Genomic DNA, 20,838 nt, shown 5'->3' with positions numbered 1-20,838 from the left:
CTATTTTCGACATTGTAAAATAATAGTGAAAAAAAAGTGTGAAACAAATCAAAATATATTTGAGATTCTTCAAAGTAGCCACCCTTTGCKTTTATGACAGCTTTGCACACTCTTGGCATTAAGAAATATATGTGAATGAAATATAGATCAAACTGGAGATGTTTAAATACAATGGTTAAACACTGTTGGGATGTTCTCATGTTCACACTCACAGGCTATTAAACACACATACTAAGCATCAGTGAACATTTCAGTTCATTGATGGTTAATTGGCTCTAACTCTCTGCTCGGTGGTGTGTGACAGGGCAGAGAAGGAGTGGGGAGATGGTATACGTGGCATCTCACTCAGCGCTGCTCGCTTCGCCCTCATGAGGCTGGAGGAGGGACCGCCTCACACCAAGAACTGGAGGTCAGTGAGTCACAGAGAGGGGTACTCACAACTACAAGATACACTTCTATTATTGCACAAGCTTTAGTCATCATCTGTACCATACTGAACTCAAGGGAAATGTATTTGATTATATTGAGATTTGATATTGATATTTGATATATTTGATATTCATGAATTTTATAAACAGACATTATCCATGGTATTTCTGCCAGTTTCCAGCTTTAGTCTCTCTGTAAATCTGAATGTTGATATTCTTGCTGGTTAGGCCTCAGATTATGGTTCTGGTGAGCATGGATTCAGAACAGAATGTGGAGCAGCCTCGTCTGCTGTCCCTGACCAATCAGCTGAAAGCAGGAAAAGGTCTTACCATCGTGGGTACCTCAGTGGTGGGCACCTTCCTCAACAACCATGCAGAGGCCCAGAAGGCAGACCAGGTCCGTACTGTCTGAGAGACACACACACAGAAACAGTGATGAATCATTTATGAATCATGTATAACACCCTGGTCTCTCTTCCACTGTGTGCTCCAGTCTCTGAGGAAGCTGATGGAGACAGAGAAGGTGAAGGGTTTCTCCCAGGTGGTGATCTCCTCCAACCTGAGGGATGGAACCTCCCACCTGATCCAGGTAGGGGGGCTGGGAGGCCTGAAGCACAACACTGTGCTGGTCAGCTGGCCACGCACCTGGAAACAGGCCGAGGACAACCTGCGCTTCAGGAACTTCATCGGTGAGTTAGAGGTGGTCAGATGACAGGTTTTTCACTATGCGAAGAATGCTTTGGGAAGGTCTTGTGTGTTATCATCATCATATCCTAACTCATGTTCAACACCTCTGCAGAGGTGGTTAGGGAGACGACTGCAGCCAGCATGGCTCTGCTGGTCCCTAAAAACATRGCTGCCTACCCGTCGAACGGAGAACGCTTCACTGAAGGCCAAATTGACGTGTGGTGGATCGTCCATGATGGAGGCATGCTGATGCTGCTGCCCTTCCTTCTCCGCCAGCACAAGGTGGGATCCCATTTTGGGGATTTGGAGAGAACATGTTTTTCAGTGTTTGTTATTCAGCAATCAGCCATAGACTTCCTTGTGATSCCAGGTATGGAGGAAGTGTAAGATGCGCATCTTCACCGTGGCCCAAATGGACGACAACAGCATCCAGATGAAGAAAGACCTGATCACCTTCCTGTATCACCTGCGTATCGATGCCGAGGTCGAGGTGGTGGAAATGGTGAGAGACAAAAACACGTTATATTCTTTTAACATATGCTCCGTACGGTGATGTATTGGTGAGAGCAATGGCAGTTCAGTCAAATAATGTGCATTGATATGTTTTAACACCCATTTGCCTTTTTAGCATGACAGTGACATCTCAGCCTATACATATGAGAAGACTCTGGTGATGGAGCAGCGCTCCCAGATCCTCAAACAGATGCACCTCACCAAAAATGAGATGGAGAGAGAAGTAAGCCCTGACACCTCCCTCCTCTAATGTATAACTCATACATAGGTAACTGACTATGATTTAATATTACCAGTGTGGTTGTTAGCAATCACCAAACAAAGCCATAGTGGCCAAAAGAAAGCTCCTATGGTTTATCTAACCCCTTTTAGTACCACTTGTGTTGAATAAAACAATGCCCTTATAGATTATCTGAAGGTRTTTTAGCTCACCTCTACCTTGTTATTTGTATTCAGCCAGCCATCATCACTCACTGAATTTGAAATGCCAGCAACAGGACAAGGCAGCAGGGGAATGATTATAATTACTGAGCTAGGTTTAAAATGCAATCTCTGTGTCTGTACTTGCCCAGTCTGATCTGTCTCATTAATCAAGAGAGCAGACTGAACAATATTAACATCAGATAAGATAAAGTGTGAGGACTTACAGAACAACCTGTGTGCTCTTACAATGACTATTCCACTTCAAAAACAAGTATTCATTCTATAAAGTCATCCATGTAAAAAAAAAAAAAAATACAGAAAAACACATGCTACAMAACATAAGCATCAATTCTAGCTTTGTGTTGAGCTATCCACCGCTCAGTTATAATCTGTCAAGTATTGACACATTGCTTCTCTGTGATTTGTTGTACCAGTAACTTACATATCTCGACTCAAAGTCTCATGTTTGAACTCTTTGTCTTTCTTTAAAACCTCTTGCTGCTTTGATTTCCACAGATCCAGAGCATCACTGATTCATCCCGTGGTTCTATCCGTCGTAAGAACCCGTCTAACTTGCAGTCTCAGCAGAGCAGTGAGGAGCCGGCAGGAGTCAGCGTGGAGGAGAAACCAGAGGAGGAGGTACAGAAGCATACCTAACTCTCTGATCAACCTTTGTACTATGTGTAAAGGATGCCACACTGCTTGCTRAACGAGCACCGATTCTTCCTGATTTGGCTCACACTGAGGCTCCAACCAAGGACCTGTGCCTTGCTAGCGCACGTGACTGCCCTCCTAAAGAATCTTACCAGTCAGCGTCACGTGAAAAGCTAGCTATTCTCTGGCATAAGTGGAGACACTTCAGGCTGAGGAGTAAGTTTCACACACCATGTGCTACATTCACCCCTAAAACTTACAACTTACTCAACAGCAACCCCAGTGTTGAGCTGAGCGCAACTGTAGATCTGAGTCACTAGGCACCACTGTAATGGACATCACGCTGCTTGCTTAGCTAGTACCACATCCTCCTGATTCGGCTCACACCGAGCCTCAAACCCAGAACCTGTGCCTTGCTTGCACACGTGACCATCCCTCCTAAAGCATCTTACCAGTCAGCGCCACATGAAAAGCTAGCTATTCTCTGGCGTAATTGGGGACACTTCAGGCTGAGGAGTAAGTTTCACACATCCCCATGTGCTACTCTATCTGTCCTTCATTCTGCTGTGTTTAAATGGTCCTATTATTTCTCACCATCTCTCTCATCTGCTGCATTTTTCTTTGTTCTGTCTATCCTCTGTCATCTCTAGGCCTACTGCCTTACCTCATCCTCTGTCAAAATGCCAATTCTCTCACTTTGACATTGTTCTCTGGCGTGTAGCATTTTAAGGGGACCTTTTCCTCTACAACATAAAGAAGGGATATGACAGAACAGCATCTTACCTAGTTTCTTTGTTACAGTGCCCCACTTGTGCTTTCAACTCACTGCCCAGCAGTGGTCTGGTGCTTTTATTACGTCACCCCAACTGACAGATCTCTTTCTTTCCTTCACCCTGTCACGTTGTTGCGTGGTGTCCCTCTCTTAGTCTGTGGCTGTCTCCCGCCCTAAACAGGTGCAGCTGATCCACAATAAGAACCCCACGTCCCCCACCACGCCCACAGGGAGCGCTGCCACCCCCGGGTCGGCGGTGCAGATGACCTGGACAGACAAGGCTGAGACCCAGGCTGCAGCAGGCCACCCAGAGCAGGGCGGGGTCAGAGACATCTTCAACATGAAGCCGTGAGTCTGCTGTCACTTTCACTTTCAATCACGTGTCCAAAGGCTTGTGTGGACTACTCTCTTAGGGAAAAAAGGTGCTATCTAGAACCTTTAAAGGTTCTTCGGCTGTCCCCATAGGAGAGCCCTTTGAATAACCGCTTTTGGTTTCATGTAGAACCATTTTGGGTTCAATATAGAASCCTTTCAACAGAGTTGAATGCATTCAGTTGTACAGCTGACTAGGTATCCCCCTTTCCCTTTCCCTTTAAAGTAAATAGAAAATAAGGACAAAGTATTTATAGGTTGTTACTGTTGGGGGGTGGCAGTTGTTTATAAGCTAGTTTCAGAAGTAATACCACAAAGGTTTGAAAGGCTTTGAGAGTCATCCGCACAACACAACTTCTCAATGTAAGTTCAGTATTGTAAAGATCTCTGCATTGTCATTCTCTTCTTACCATGCTGCAGGGAGTGGGAGAGCCTGTAAGTATTATACTAGCATGATGTTTAAATGTTTTCCATGCATGTTGTGAAATAGCAGTAATGATGCAACATGCATTCTGTACTGTACTCCTGTCTGTCCCGTCAGGAACCAGTCCAACGTGAGGCGCATGCACACAGCGCTGAGGCTCAATGAGGTCATCATGAAGAAGTCCAAGGAGGCCAAGCTAGTGCTGCTCAACATGCCTGGACCACCCAAGAACCGCATGGGAGAGGAAAACTGTATCCTATCATATCTTTGTCATGTTATATTATAAACTTCTGTATTTTATAATACTATAACAATACGTAGCTTCTACTGTCATAAATGTAACTGAAACCAAAGTGCTCAACAGGATAGCTAGCATGAATAGGCTACAAAAGCCAGATGTGAAAACTTGCTTATTCCTTAACTCTAATCCTTTCTCAGATATGGAGTTCCTGGAAGTCCTCACCGAGGGTCTCAACCGGGTCCTCCTAGTACGTGGTGGTGGACGCGAGGTCATCACCATCTACTCCTGAGAGACCTCAAATCAAATCCACACCCCTTCACCTTGCATCTTAATGGTTTATGGCCCCTGCTTCCACTCCCCCTGCTCACTTTGCACTACGTAGTTAGTACCCCCCCCAAACGCACCAGCTGAATTCTCCTTTACTCTCAATCACCTCTACCAGCATCATGTCTGCTCCTCTCATCATCTCGAAAGCTGTGGCATCAAACCTGTTTAGGTTCTTCAATGGCTATCAGATCACTAGATGTCAAATGGCACATGAGTTTCTTATACAGAGGAGTGGACATATTCAAAAGACAAATTATTCCCCAAACTAGAGGTCAGATGTTTTTCTTGTGTTTGTCCTTGTGTTTTATTTTATCTGTCTGTCAATCTTGTTGCTTTTCTTCTTATTTTTGTAAGGATGTGGGTTACTTGCAAGAGAAGGATGGATATATTCTCATTGCTGGTCTATTTCATGTTTTTCTTTTTATTTATTTATGCATTAATTTATTTTGAGAATACAGTTAATATGTTTTTTGTTGTGCATTTGGTTGTTTTATGTTATGTACATTATGATGTGTTGAAATCATTGAGGGAAGAGGGTGGGTCGAGAATTCATCAGTCATCAGCAACATGTCTTCCTATGGATTGTCACCTTGAGGACACCTGAGCAGCAGTGAAGTATATTACAGTCGGAAGGAAGGAGAGAGCAATAGCGTTCATACCAGTCAGTTCACAGGCGGTATTTGAAATGTACTTAATGAATTGAATACATTTAATTTGTCATTGAACTGACTCAATTATGATGGAGTTGGTGTTGACCACAACCCTGGCTTTTTATACTGTGAAGAAAACAGTACAATGAGATATTTGAAGTTGCTAAGAGACACATCATGACCTCAACCTTTGACACCTCCCCCCCCCCCCCCCCCACAAAAAAAGCTGATTACCGTAAATAGTGTCCTTTGTCCAATCATTTAATACATATTACTACTAGCTATACCTTGAGAGTGCTGACAATACTTTTAAGTGGCATAAACTATTGTTATAACAGTGATAGGACTGTAAGAAGAAACCGTGAAAAATGTATTGATATAAAGTAGATAATAATTGCAAGAAACTACTGTGTTATAATCTAAAACAAAATTATATTTGTTTAATACTATCATACCAAATGGCAAACATTTCAATATTTTACCATGTAGTAGTTTACATAAAAAAATGTGAATTGCTAATTTAGAGACACTCAGAAAACTATGTTTGTGATACATTGATATATTTTTAGTAAATACATCTGTTTTTCTTCATCATGATTTGGTTTACACTAATTCCAGTCTAGAAATGTGAATTCTATAATTCTTGCCAAATACAAACATACAAATTGTGCCATATGAAAATAAATAACTTTTTGATACAAACCTCTTTGTAGTACCAAGGCAAAACTGTGTATTGAATTGACTATGTTTAAGGTGGAATTTAGCAGTGAAATTACAACTGGTTTGAATGGATAGTTTTGAACCCAGCATTACTGCGAATCTTCACAACTTTGTACTAGAATGGGAAGAAACATAATTTATTTTCAATGTGGCACAGCTATTTATTTGCTAAATATAATATTACTGTCAATTCCTAAGTTCTGCACATTTACAAGGTCATGTCTAAAGCATCAACCCTGAACTAATACATGAATCATAATAATTATTTTTGTAAACAAATATATGGAAATAGATACATATGTGTACATACAGGTAGACCTCGTATTTCACATATTCGTTTCTGTGCAGTGGAGGGCACTGTTTACCATGTGGTAGAAACATATATAAAGTCTATCTATATAAATAACTCAATTATTTTTTGTATTATATTGTTTTCAAAAGAAAATGATTGAATTTTATTTATTGAATAGTTTATGTAAAATCTGGATATTTTGTGTGTGATGTGCACTGTATTTATGTGAAGGATATCGTTTATCTACCATATTATGACATATTATAGAGGTTCTAAAATTTCAAAAGCTGCTATACTGATCCATGTGTAAATATTGAACCAAAAACATATGGGGGATTAGGAAGGGCATACAGGGTTGGGGTGAGCTGAATAGCAAGGCAGCTAGTCAGTGGTTTTCAATACTGTCCTTGAGGTTTAACAGTATGCTACATTTTGCTCCAACAAATCACATAGTCAATGGAGTTGTTAACTGACTATTGATGTTGACATGACGCTGTTTTTGTGAGAAAAAATATATATACAAAAGAATTCACAGCTGGCATTAGTCAACCAACATCTCCACTGAGCATTATTTAGTTGGAGCAAATGCAGCCTACTTGAGGACCAACATTGACAAATATRGCTTAATATTAAGTTAAGATTGAAGACCTGAAACAGTAATTTGAACTAGATATCTAAGGGCAGTTCTGAGGGCAGATAAAAAATATATTGAGTTTATTTGAGATATAAAATATTCAGGTGTTTCCCAAATAGATTTTAAAATATGCTGAAGTCAGTGAGGGGACTGACCTTTTTAGGTGTTTGACTGGTCCCTTAGATCCCAGTAAGACACACCAGTAAGTTTTATTGACAGCTCTTAGCTGGGGAAGAGGTGATTAGGTCTGGGGTCTTTCTAGAAGTTAGTGGTAAATAGTTATCCTCACTCAGCACACTTACTAAGTGTCACAAAAATACTACCTACAATCAAAATAATATAATCTTGGAAATATTTAGCTATACAGTATATATAACTATTTAAATAAAATCTAAAATACTATAATGTATATACAGTAACTCAAAATATTAACATGATATGACTTGTCTGAAAGATGACGGTTGAAAATAATGTATTATATCCCTGTTTGCATGGTGTTTGTAACAATAGTGTCATAGGGTCTTCTTACTTTTTATTCTCGCTGAACTCTTATTTGGATTGAGTAACGCATAAAGTAAATTGTCCAAAGTGTATCTTTTGAGCTCAAAATAGGTAATTGTTTATTCTCGGAAAACCCAGACACAGCTGGAACATTGTTTACATTGTGGGAGGCAACCCGCCTGCCTATGGAGACTAGTAATTGATTCAATATGTTTGGCCTCAGTCATCAATTAACTACAGAAAACATTAAAAGATATGGCGATTTGGAATATGAATTTTTGTGTCAACTGGGGATCTATGCATTTCAAACCTACTGTAAACCTAAAACATAAGACATTTCTTGGACATATATTTTGTCAGAATATGTGCAAAGTTCAGCTGTGTCCATCCCCATATCAACAGTTTGACATGGGTGAAAGATGTTATCCGGGCTTGGGAGTACACTGCTGAGCCTATTGTTGTTGCATGAAGCTGAAGTTTCAAATGCTGCAATCTTCGGAATCAAGTAGTTCCAAAGCTTTTTTGTGTGTGGAGTTATTGGGTACATGAGATGACGAGCGTTGGAGCCATCGAACTATAGAACTAGAATATCTATGTTTTGAAAATGGCTGTGTGTTGGCACATGGATGTCCGTTGTGCAGAGCATCTGTATGTTTGGCTACAGTATGGTTCTTAGATATGTGGTTTCTATAGACACATAAAATCCTCCCTTATAACCAACCAACCTACTGATTCACCAGCAGTGTGACTGTGGTAGTTATTAATATTATCAAAGACAACAAAACCAGGGCTTCCACCTTTGGCAGAGGTCAAAGAGACCTTTACAGTATGGTATTATATTCACATGTTTGATGACTCCATCTCTAGAAGGGAGAGGGATGTCAGTGACAGAATTGTTGCAGTAAAGCTACCATCCTTCAGGTGTTTCCCAAGTATCATGTCCCAAATATCAGGGCTGTCAGAGTTAACTTGAGTTAACWTTTTGTAATTTTAGGGTACTAATTAATTGCATTGTCTGGAAACGTTCAAAATACCTAATATACAGCTAAAAACAACAATGCAATGTCAAAACAAGTTGACATTGATGATAAAGAAAGTGTGCTTTAACAATGTACCTAATTCTGCTTACCATTAGTTTGGACAAAATCAAGGTGTCAGTATTATTGTAATGCTTTTTCTATTTTAAAAAATTCTTAAATTACTGCTCAATTTGAGTTAATTCTGAATTTGCGATTAATCACATCAAATCCTGCGATTTAATTCGATTAAATGTTCTTAATTGTTTGACAGCCCTAGAAATATACACTGAGTGTACAAAACATTAGAAACACCTTCGTATTATTGAGTTGCACCCCCTTTTGCCCTCAGAAAAGCCTAAATTCTTCYAGGCATGGACTACAAGGTGTTGAAGCATTCCACAGGGATGCTGAACCAAGTTGAGTCCAATGCTTCCCACAGTTGTGTCAAGTTGGTTGGATGTTTTTGGGTGGTGAACCATTCTTGATACACATGGAAAACTGTTGAGCGTGAAAAACCCAGCAGCGTTGCAGTTCTTGACACACTGAAACCTGTGCCATTGGCACCTAGTATACCCTGTTCAAAGTCACTTAAATATTTTGTCTTGCCATTCACCCTCTGAATGGCACACATACACAATCCATGTCTCAATTGTCTCAAGGCTTAAAAATCTTTCTTTAACCTGTCTCCTCCCCTTCATCTACACTGATTGAAGTGGATTTAACAAGTGACATCAATAAGGGATCATAGCTTTCACCTAGTCAGTCTGTCATGGAAAGAGAAATGTTTTGTACACTCAGTGTACATTAGAAACCTTCTCTTGAGTAAAAAAAGATGTCAGATAATCAAAATCTTTTAACAAACAGGGTGTGAAAAGGGCTCTCAAATCCATGTATCCTTACCCTGTTACATTGGACCTTTACTTGCGCAGACTACATTGAAGTTATGAAAGTGTTCATCAGGAATGCACTTCTGTTTACAACCCTGTAAAAGAACCTGAATAAACTCGGCCAATTTATTTAGACCATTGATTTATTCATTTAGAATCCAACATGTTATATTGCTGAGAGGCTATTTGTGTCAGTCCAAAGCAGGGACAGGCTTTTCACTGTGATAGTTCTAGCGCATATGTGCACAATTGTGAATAATTGTGATTGGTTTAATGCATGCACGTAATGTATACTGCAGTGTGTTTCTGCAATTTAATATTCAGCATTTAAATTATTTATATTTATTTATTTTACAATTTAGGTAAAGAATTTGTGGCCACAAAAAATAAATCACAGTGGTAATATAACTACAATGGTCTTACTGTGCACATTTGCTCAATAATTGTTGATACATGTTGATTTAGATTGAAAATGATTCATTATGAAATTATTTAACTGAAACACTGAGTTTGCCCACAATACAATTATGTCAGCGGCTTCCAGTGTAATCAAAAGTCACAGGGGAAATACAACTTTAATCAATCATAACCCTTGTGAAGGGCTATTCAGTCCAAGGAAATCTAGACACACAATTCTATTTGTAGAACCTTCCTCTACATCTGTGTCTCAAATGACACCCTTTATTTGCAATGTTGGGCACTTTTGGACTTGGTCAAAATCTGTGCACTATATGGTGAATTTGAGAAAAGAAAACTGCCATTTTATGTACAAGCTCCAACTGCTGTATTGCACTTCCACCCATATTCTTCTAAAATACCAATTGTTTTTCATACAGACCTATTCTTGATTAAGCAAGGAACTGTTTTGCTGTTTTAACTGAGGACAATGCATAGTGTGAGGGGGATTTTGTAGCTTTTACTGAGAATGGACTACTGTGCGTTCTCTATTCTGGTTTCCTAAGACTTTAGAACCTAGTATATGCATGTAGATGTGCCGTTTTCATGACAGTGAAGTAAACCTCAACACATTGTATTAATGTTGAATAAGCCTCCTTTTTTTTAGGAGGTTGGATTTTTGTGCAACCCTCATGATTCRTTCATCATCTCGAGAAGTGTGAGCACTTAATGCGAGCAAGAAAAGAAAAAACAAGAACTAGTGTTTCTAAATCTTCACTTATGATACTGTATTTATACTTGGTCCATAGGAGCATTGTAATGCATTTTTAAATGTAGACCTTTATGTAGATCTATGAATAGCTATCTTGATTAGTAATTGTTTTGTGTTCACAATTTTATGTTACCTCTCCTAGGAACAAGAGTGATGATGTAGAAAGAAATGTAGTGGCGTGTTCAGATATGTCTGTGTCTGCAGTGTGTGTGTGTGTGTGTGTGTGTGTGTGTGTGTGTGTGTGTGTGTGTATGTGTATGCATGTGTTTGGTTGAGAGAGGACATTGTATTTAACGAAAAGATGAAGAATAAAGATGGGACATCTGTAAATAAAACAGTAATTAACAAAGTAGAGCTTAGATGTTTAATTTGTGTGTCAATGCAAGTTTAATATTTTACAGATATAGAACTATGTATTCTCTATTGTGTTCAATAATGATATACAGTATAAACAGTTATTTTACTGTGTTGTTTTACCATGTCAAAGGCGTATACATCAATGGCTAATGGTTTCCTCAAACCATTTTATAGATTTGTCTGCACAAAATGCAATAAACTGAAGTCATTTTATTACAACTTTGCTTGCAGGCGTATTCTTTGTTTATAGCCAAACTATTGAGGGTCTTACTAAACAGTTCAAAGCATATTAAATGCTTAAAAACACTCATGAACTTCTTTGGTCCAGTGACATTTTCTCGACAGGGAAATACTTTGGGAGTGAAACAGTACTTTTATATGTGAGGGGGGCAGGAGACCATTCCAGTCAGCTTGAGTCGTCTCGACAGACCCGGGTTCGATTCCGGGCTGTGTTGCAGCCGGCCGCGACCGGGTGACACATGAGGCAATGCACAATTGGCCCAGCGTCGCCCAGGTTAGGGGAGGGTTTGGTTGGCCGGGATGACCTTGTCCCATTGCGTTCTAGTGACTCCTGTGGCGGGCCGGGCGCATGCACGCTAACACGGTCGCCAGTTGTACGGTGTTTCCTCCGACACATTGGTGCGGCTGGCTTCTGGGTTAAGCGAGCAGTGTCAAGAAGCAGTGTGGCTTGGCAAGGTCATGTTTTGGAGGACGCATGGCTCTCAACCTTCGCCTCTCCGGAGTCCGTACGGGAGTTGCAGCGATGGGACAAGACTGTAACTACCAATTGGAAATCACGAAAAAGGGAATAAAAGGCTATTTTTTWAAATATATAATAATAATACATTGTTAGAGGTAAAAATATGTATATAATAATAATACATTGTTATAGATTAAATGTTTACCATAGAGCTGTTTGAAAAAATTGTGAAATAGCATAAGCAGGTTAGGCAGACACACCCCAATGCACTATTTAAACTCAGACTGTTATGACAAGTGTTCTTATCTCACCTAGCAAAGCTCAAGAGATTGTAGGCATATTTTTCTTATGGACAAAGTGCACCAGAAGACCTTGTTTTTCATATGACACTTGCATCATCATATAGTATCATACGTCTTACTCAGTCATACAATAGCCACAGTATGAGTCATAATACCCATAAAACCTAGCGGTCAAACAGGGAAATGGTTCCAATCATTTTCCCACCATTAATTTTTCCCATAGGGGATTTTAAAAGCACGTGTAGGCTTACCCTGGCAGGACGTTTTGATAACCATGTAAATCTCTCTTGGACAAGGTGAATATTATCAATACATTCAGCTGTATTTACCCCCCAKAATTAAATGCTAATTAGCTTTTAATATGGCGATCATAAAGAACTACAAATGCCATGATGATRGGGATGAGACTGCCAAATCGAYGCAAAGGTAAGAATCTCTGGATTGACAATCTAATGTTATCTAAATGTAGTAATGAATAAATTGGCAACATTTATTTAAATGTAAAATTCTGTGAACTGTCTTGTACAAGCTTGAAATTGACACAATGCCTGTCAGCAAAGGTGTCAGCTAGAGATGACATGCAGGAGCTTGCAGGGATTTGTAATTTTGCATGATGTCTACTTTTATGCCAATTATAATTTTTCGAATCTGAGAGGAAATAGAGCCGACTATATTGATAAAAGTCACATTGTCTGAGAGATATTTACACGGTTATCAAAACGTCACGCTAGTGTAATCCTACACGAAACATAGCCCTTATTTTAAGTGTTTCTAAAAAATGTATGGTTAAAAAAGAATTGGAACCATTTCCCTGTTTGATCAATAGGTTTTATGGGTATTATGATACGTCCACTGTGGGGCTCTATAGCATACAAATTGGATGACAATTTATCATACATCTTGGAGGATGTATAGTATTATACATCTTTCTCTGAGAACAGGTTGCTTGTTGCGCTGTAACAACAAAGGAGAATTACGGGGAGAATTAACGTTGCCGTTTAGGGGAACTAACAACAAAGGTTAGTATAATTTTACGTAAAAGGTTAGGAGAACTAAAACAACGGTTGTAATAAAAATTGTGTGAATTTACAAAGCAAGTTAGATGTATTGGGTTAAGTTTAGAATAAAAGTTATGCCGACAAGACTCAAACACACAACCTTTGGATTGCTAGACAGTCACGGATTACACCCATCCATCCTCCTAGACCAACCTCCCTACTTTCATTGCTGTCTAAATCTTGGAGGTGCTCAGAAATACATAAAGTATGTTTCGTATGGCTCTGAAGCCAGGCTGTTATGTATGGAAGTATTTTGAAGTCTGGCCATTTTTTTTTATGCACTTTATTTTGTATTGCTTTTTTAAATGTATCAATGCGTTTTAATAGCTTTGAATGTTTAAGTTAATTTCAAATGTTAATAGTATATTTGACAAATCTTTCGTTTTTTTTGTGCAACTCATAAAGTAAATTAACTTAGTTCGTACTACATTCATTTCCTCTTGCTTTTTCAATTTAATGCATGGAAAAGATTGTGTAAGAACATTCAGGTAACCTTAGCGGAATTAGCTAATTATCAAGGTCAATGTTTTTATATCAAAAGTAACTAAATTACTTTTACTCCGAGTACTTAGACTGCTCGAGTGGCGCAGCAGTCTAAGACACTACATCTCAGTATTAGAGGCATTGCTACAAACACCCTGGTTCAAATCCAGGCTGTATCACAACCAGCTGTGATTGGGAGTCCCATAGGGCGGTGCACAATTGGCCCAGTTTTGGCCGGTGTAGGTCGTCATTGTAAATAAGAATTTGTTCTTAACTGACTTGCCTGGTTAAATAAAGGAAAAATACACACATTTTACTCAAGTGAAAGAAAATGTAATTATAGTAACTAAAGAAAAGGGCTAGGGTGGACAGTATCTGAAGCTAGGTTATATTGCCACTACGGTGCATCTGTAAGAATGGCTTCCAGTTCAGAGCAGTTATTAACTAGAAAAGGACACAGGAGCACATTGAGGGGTAGGATGGAGATATGGTATTGCTTGTAAGGCAGGCAGGTATGATAGGTAAGGTTCTGAAATTATGTTGTGGTTTTGGAGGACTCTAAAGGGTAGATACAACACAGACATGATTAACCAGTGTCATAACTAATAACATAATATAAAGTAGCCTATACAATATCAATAACAAGCTAGTATAAACTAGGATATTGAACATGCAGTACTCAACATCCCTACTCCATTGAAGTTAACATTTTTAAGGGTAAAGTAACAGTTAAGGTTAGATCATGGTTATCAGGGTTATGGTTAGGGTAAGAGTAGGGGTTAAGGTTAGGGTTTAGGGTAGGGGAGTCCCAAGGATCCTGGAGAGCACTGATCGTCAGATCACCCAAAACAAAGGAAAGGAATAAAGGACTTGGGCCGCCCCATGCCACCACAAACACTGAACAACACAGAGGAAAGAACWACCTGCCTTTATACYACGATTGTCTATTATATTGACAAGATAGTCAAGTGACAGCTCTAACAATGGAAATAGATGTCTTCGGGTCTCAAAGATGGAAGGCAGGCGGGGAGGAGATGAGGTGAGATCAGATGGGAACATTCTAGCCAAGGAGAGGGCCGATATGAGTTTTAACAGGCCATAGAGATAGATAGAGGCCTCATCTTTGCATCTGTGCCATTATAGCATATGACACAGCATGGGCAGTGACATTGAGGCTATCTCCATTTTAAATGTTCCTTTTCTTCATTGGCTAATTGCACCCAACTCATAGGAATCCCAACCCAATTGACTACTTTAAATAGATGAAAGCCCTCAATGGCAATGTCCAAGCTAAAACGGGTTACATCGGTGAATCCTCGATCTATCGCTATGACAACAGGCACATCTTTTTTTTCAAAGTAGCCGAAATACAACGTGCGTCCACTTACATCAGTGCATTCATAACAACTTAACCATTATAAATAAGCCTCATGTAGCAAACTGACGTTGCTTCCAGAGTCCGTTTGGAACTCACGTTGCTTCCAGAGGTTTTGAACTCGGTAGTGAATGTTGCAACCAAGGAAAGGCGATTTTTACACGCTTCAGCGCTGAGCTTGTGTGGCCTACCACTTCATGGCTGAGCTGTTGTTGCTCCTAGATGTTTCCATTTCACAATAACAGCACATTCAATTGACCGGGGCAGCTCTAGCAGGGTGGAAATTTGATGAACTGACTTGATGGTAGGTGGCATCCTATAACGGTGCCACGTTGAAAGTCACTGAGCTCTTCAATAAGGCCATTCTACTGCTAATGTTTGTCTATGGAGATTGTATGACTGTGTGCTAAATTTTATACACCTGTCAGCAACAGGTGTAGCTGAAATAGCCAAATCCACTCATTTTAAGGGGTGTCCACATACTTTTGTATATATAGTGTATTTCAATACTCTTTCCACCCATGTAATGTACACAGAACAAAACGCAATACGTAAAGTTTTGGTCCAATGTTTCATGAGCTGAAATAAAAGATCACAGAAATGTTCCATGCACACAAAAAGCAGATTTTTCTCAAATGTTGTGCACAAATTTGTTTACATCCCTATTAGTGAGCATTTCTCCTTTGCCAAGATAATCCATCCACCTGACAGGTGTTGTCACGCCCTGAGCCCTTGGTTCTCTATGGTGTTTAGGTCAGAGCGTGACTAGGGGGATGTTCTAGTCATTTTATTTCTATGTTTTGGGATTGAGTATGGTTCCAATTAGAGGCAGCTGATTATCGTTGTCTCTGATTGGGGATCATACTTAAGGGTTCCCTGTTATCACTTGTTTTGAGTTAGTGCAGGTAGCACCGCTGTTGTCACGGTTCGTTGTTTCTTGTTTTGTTTGAAAGTTTCACTAAAATGAAAGATGTGGAACTTTAATCATGCTGCGCCTTGGTCTGTCTTTCCACACAACCGTGGCATATCAAGAAGCTGATTAAACAGCATGATCATTACACAGATTCACCTTGTGCTGGGGGCAATATAAGGCCATTCTAAAATTTGCTGTTTTTTCACACAACACAATGCCACAGATGTCTCAACGTGTGCAATTGGCATGCTGACTGCAGGACTGTCCAGCAGAGCTGTTGCCATAGAATGTAATGTTAATTTCTCTACCATAAACTGCGTTGTTTTAGAGAATATGGCAGTAAGTGCAAGCGGCCTCACAACCGTTTGGCGGTGCACCTTGTGCTGGGGACAATAAAAGGCCAATAAAATGTGCAATTTTGTCACAACACAATGCTACAGATGTCTCAAGTTTTGAGGYAGCATGCAATTGGCATGCTGACTGCAGGAAGGACCACCACAGCTGTTGCCAGATAATTTKATGTTAATTTCTCTACCATAAGCTGCCTCCAACATTGTTTTAGAGAATTTGGCAGTATGTCCAACCGGCCTCAACCGCAGACTGCATGTATGGCATTGTGTGGGCGAGCGATTTGATGATGTCAACGTTGTGAACAGAGTGCCCCATGGTGTCGGTGGGGTTATGGTATGGGCAGGCATAAGCTACAAACACAACTGAATTTTATCAATGACAATTTGAATTTACAGAGATACCGTGACGAGATCCTGAGGCCCATTGTCGTACCATTCATCCGCCGCCATCACCTCATGTTTCAGCATGATCATGTACGGCCCCATGTCGCAAGGATCTGTACACAATTCCTGGAAGGTGAAAATGTTCCAGTTCTTCCATGGTCTGCATACTCACCACACATGTCACCCATTGAGCATGTTTGGGATGCTCTGGATCGACATGTACGACAGCGTGTTCCATTTCCCGCCAATATCCAGCAACTTCACACAGGCATTGAAGAGGAGTGGGATGAAATTCCACAGGCCACAATCAACTGCTTGAGCAACTCTATGCAAAGGAGATGTGTCGCGCTGCATGAGGCAAATGGTGGTCCCACCAGATACTGACTGGTTTTCTGATCCACACCCCTGCCTTTTTTTTAAAGGTATCTGTGACCAACAGATGCATATGTGTATTTCCAGTCATGTCAAATTCATAGATTAAGGCCTAGAGAATCAATTTAAATTGACTGATTTCCTTATGTGAACTGTAACTGAGTAAAAGCTTTGAAATTATTGCACAATGTGTTTATTTTTGTTCAGTATACATGAATAATGCTAACCTCTCAGACTGATGAATTGAGGATTCAATCAATACTTTATATTTTCCTGTTTACATTTAACCATTTCACACTGCCCCAGATTTAGCACTAGAAAAACAGTAATCAAAGTTGATCACATTCTTTTAGCTGTATTTTTGGGGGAGAATTTCCTTTCGCGGCCACATACAGTAAGAATGCATGCACAGTCCTCAATCTTTTTTAACAAAGTGATTATGCCATGTTTTGATCATGAGGGTGTTATACTGTACTCTGTGGAAACACATCACACCCTGGCTGAGAGGGGCTGTGATGGCTAAACTCCTTTCAGTACCAGAGATCCAACTACACAACCCAAGATTTACACAAGAGCATAGGGAGTTCAGAATCATATTTATACCAGTTTACAAAGGTTCTTTAAGTTTGGGATTCAGGGGAAGAACATAGGAAGGGCCAGTTCTCATAAATAAACTAGTTTGTTAGTTTTGCACAAAAATGGGAGGCTATAACACAAAACAGTTTTACAATCAAATAAAATACAGGTTTCTGTGCTGATGGAGGGAAAGCATTACAACTACCTAAAACTCAGGGTATCAGCTATCGCATCACCTGTCACATCACCTGTCACATCATCCTTCTCATAACGAAATAGCAGCTTCCCTCCCAAACACAGCCACATCTCAAACGACCGAAACAAAGTTTATAAACAGACATGGAAAAACAGGGAGACAATCACAGTTCTCAGTGAATCAATCAATTAGCAGGGACTCAATTAGGAGCGCATTGGCTGAAGCATGCACAGTACTCAAGGGTATTCATCACACCTGTGACACACTCATTTACAATGATCATCCTGAAGTCAGGTGTATACCATCTCATGATATAATTTTATTGAAGGTTGCGTTGTGTTGTAAAATTACGAAACAGATTCTGACTGGGAGCAGTGTTGGGGAATAGTACCACAACATGTAATTCAACTAGTAATTCAACTACATTTTGCAGTAGCTTGTTGGCAGTTTAACTACATTCAAATGTAGATAGTGTTTTCAGTAGTTAATGACCGCTGGGCTAGCCGACACGCTCACATTCTGGCTGCCACACAGATCTCACTACACTGTTAATACTGTTTTTTTTTAAACTGTTAAAAGTGATGTTCCTGCGGTCATGTTTTTTAACTTTGTATTATATGACATTTTAGATTTAGATATAGTTTTTCACAAGGTAGTTTTGATATAGTGAACTGCTTTTTCAGAGTAACTTTCATTAAACAAACTATAATTATCTTCAGGGTAGCATTATGTAGCTCAACTTTTTCCAGTGTGAAGTAATTGGTAACTTGGTAAACTATAGTTCAGAGTAGCTTTCCACACAATGCCTGAGAGATGGTTTATTGTAAAGGCCAAAGTACAAGTAGTATCGTTGCTCTACAAAGGAGGTGTGGTCTATGCACATCAGTCTTATTAAAAACTCCTGCAATGTTCTAGGCCTTTCTTATTGAGGGTGAGATGATATAAAGGCAGGGAAAAGCAATTCTGGTCATTTGTCTGAAAAAGCTCTCAACATGAAAAAGCATTCCACCAGTCTGAGGGTGAGACTGCCTGTCCTGGTGCTGGTCCTGGAGGTTCTCCTCCTAGCCCTCTACACTGCCTTTGTCACCTATGACAACGATGCTAATGCTAAACTGCAGAACAATGAGACCAAACCCATGGACAACGCACTGTACCGAGATTACCCATACTTTGCTGACATTCAGGTGATGATATTCATTGGATTTGGGTGCCTTCTGGCCTTCTTCCGTCTCTACGGCTTCAGTGGGATGGTCTTCAATTTCCTGACGGCCACCTTCGCCATCCAGTGGGCCATCCTGGTACAGGGCTACTTCCAGTTCAGCCATGCTGGGAAGATCCACCTGGGGGTCATCAACCTGATCAATGCTGAGTTTGCCTGTGCCGTGGTGCTCATTTCCTTCGGGGCTGTCCTGGGAAAGACCAGCCCAGTGCAGCTCCTAGTCATGGCCCTGCTGGAGGTCCCAGTGTTCTCAGTCAATGAATGGGCTGTGCTCAAGTACCTGAGGATCAACGATGCAGGGGGATCCATCCTCATCCACCTGTTTGCCTGCTATTTCGGCCTGGGTGCAACATTTGTCCTGTATAGGCCACGTCTGAATGAGGGTCACGCCAAGGAGAACACCAGCTACCAGTCAGACATCCTGTCAGTTATGGGCACCCTGTTCCTCTGGGTGTTCTGGCCCTCCTTTAACTCGGCTCTAACCCTGAAGGGAGATGACCAGCACAGGGCCATCCTGCACACCTTCATAGGCCTCAGCTCCTCCACCCTCACCGCCTTTGCCCTCTCTGCCATGCTCAACAAGAATGGCAAGATTACAATGGCCGACATCCAGAACGTGACCCTGGCGGGTGGGGTGACTGTGGGGGCGTCGGTGGACATGATGATCTCCCCTGCGGCTGCGTATGCGCTGGGTGTGATGGGCTGCACCGCCTGCATGCTGGGATACAAGTACCTCAGCCCCTTCCTGGCCCGCCACCTCCGGATCCAGGACCAGTGTGGTATCCACAACCTGCATGGCCTCACAGGACTCATATCCTGTGCCGCAGGGATATGTGCCATCTTGACAGCCACTGAGGAGGTGTATGGACCCAGCATGTATGAGATCTTTAGCCACAGGGCACCTATGGAAGGAGATCCTAAGCTTCTGGAGCTCCAGGAGTTGATCCCTGGTCTGCAGCCAGGTCTGGGACGCAGTGCCAGGGAACAGGCCCTCTACCAGGTGGCAGCTGTGTTCTCCACTATGGGAGTGGCAGCACTAGGGGGCATATTGACAGGCTTTGTGTTGAAGCTGCCGTATCTCGCATCACCCTCAGATGACCTCTGCTTTGATGATGAGCTATTTTTCAATGTTCCGCCTCATTATGATTGTCCGATGGCCCTAAATGGTCAAATCAAAACTGACGATTCGACAGCATCATAGGGTGCTAGCTATGCATTTAGTTGTATGAATAAGTTTAATGCTGAATGACGGTAAAACATTTAAATTGATTAGATAATCATGCAGTTTAGCAATAGAATAGATCCTCATTCATGGTTAATGTACTCTGTGATCCATTTCTCTTTCTTGCGCTTTTTTATTTTACAATCCCACACAAGAGAGGTTTTATGGACACAAACTTGGTTTTGTAACCAAATTAACCATTGGGTTTGTATTTGTACTTATTTTAAGATGTTATAGTATGCAAGTCTGTGTCTCGCTGCCTAATGAAATCCATTTGTCTATTTTTAGTGGTTTGTAAAAGTGTGTCATCTCATGTAATGACATACTGACTACAGTAGCCTCACACACCTGACTGTTAAATGTATTGAGGTCAGAGGGCTTTTGTTTTCAAGTGTGGTACAACATTGGTAATTTTATGTCAAATTACCTGAGAATGAATACAATTTTGCGGTTAGCAAAAAAATTGCAGATGTGGGCACTCAAACCACATGATTATATAATTCATACAATGTACATTAACATAATACAGAATATTGACACATCCACATTCACATAATACAGAATATTGACACTAATTTGATGACTCTATTAATAAAGAATCTCTCATTTTACAATCTCA

General features: G+C 40.5%; 1 protein-coding gene across 1 annotated transcript in view; it reads left to right on the top strand.

Moving 5' to 3' along the window:
• Positions 1–20,833, top strand: part of LOC111976942 (solute carrier family 12 member 5) — a 132,801-nt gene extending 111,968 nt beyond the window's left edge. The window contains exons 16-26 of the mRNA XM_024006124.2: positions 305–409; positions 657–825; positions 922–1,117; positions 1,228–1,397; positions 1,486–1,617; positions 1,744–1,851; positions 2,568–2,690; positions 3,659–3,825; positions 4,270–4,284; positions 4,391–4,507; positions 18,896–20,833. Coding sequence (XP_023861892.1) covers positions 305–409; positions 657–825; positions 922–1,117; positions 1,228–1,397; positions 1,486–1,617; positions 1,744–1,851; positions 2,568–2,690; positions 3,659–3,825; positions 4,270–4,284; positions 4,391–4,507; positions 18,896–20,198 — 2,605 coding nt within the window. The 3' untranslated portion in view covers positions 20,199–20,833. The remainder of the gene's footprint in view (positions 1–304; positions 410–656; positions 826–921; positions 1,118–1,227; positions 1,398–1,485; positions 1,618–1,743; positions 1,852–2,567; positions 2,691–3,658; positions 3,826–4,269; positions 4,285–4,390; positions 4,508–18,895) is intronic.
• Positions 20,834–20,838: the final 5 nt, after the last annotated feature.

This window comes from Salvelinus sp. IW2-2015, linkage group LG17, assembly GCF_002910315.2.
Source record: "Salvelinus sp. IW2-2015 linkage group LG17, ASM291031v2, whole genome shotgun sequence".
In the NCBI taxonomy this organism is placed as follows: Eukaryota; Metazoa; Chordata; class Actinopteri; order Salmoniformes; family Salmonidae; genus Salvelinus; species Salvelinus sp. IW2-2015.
The sequence above is the reverse complement of the archived record's forward strand: the minus strand, read 5'-3'. Positions and strand labels throughout refer to the sequence as shown.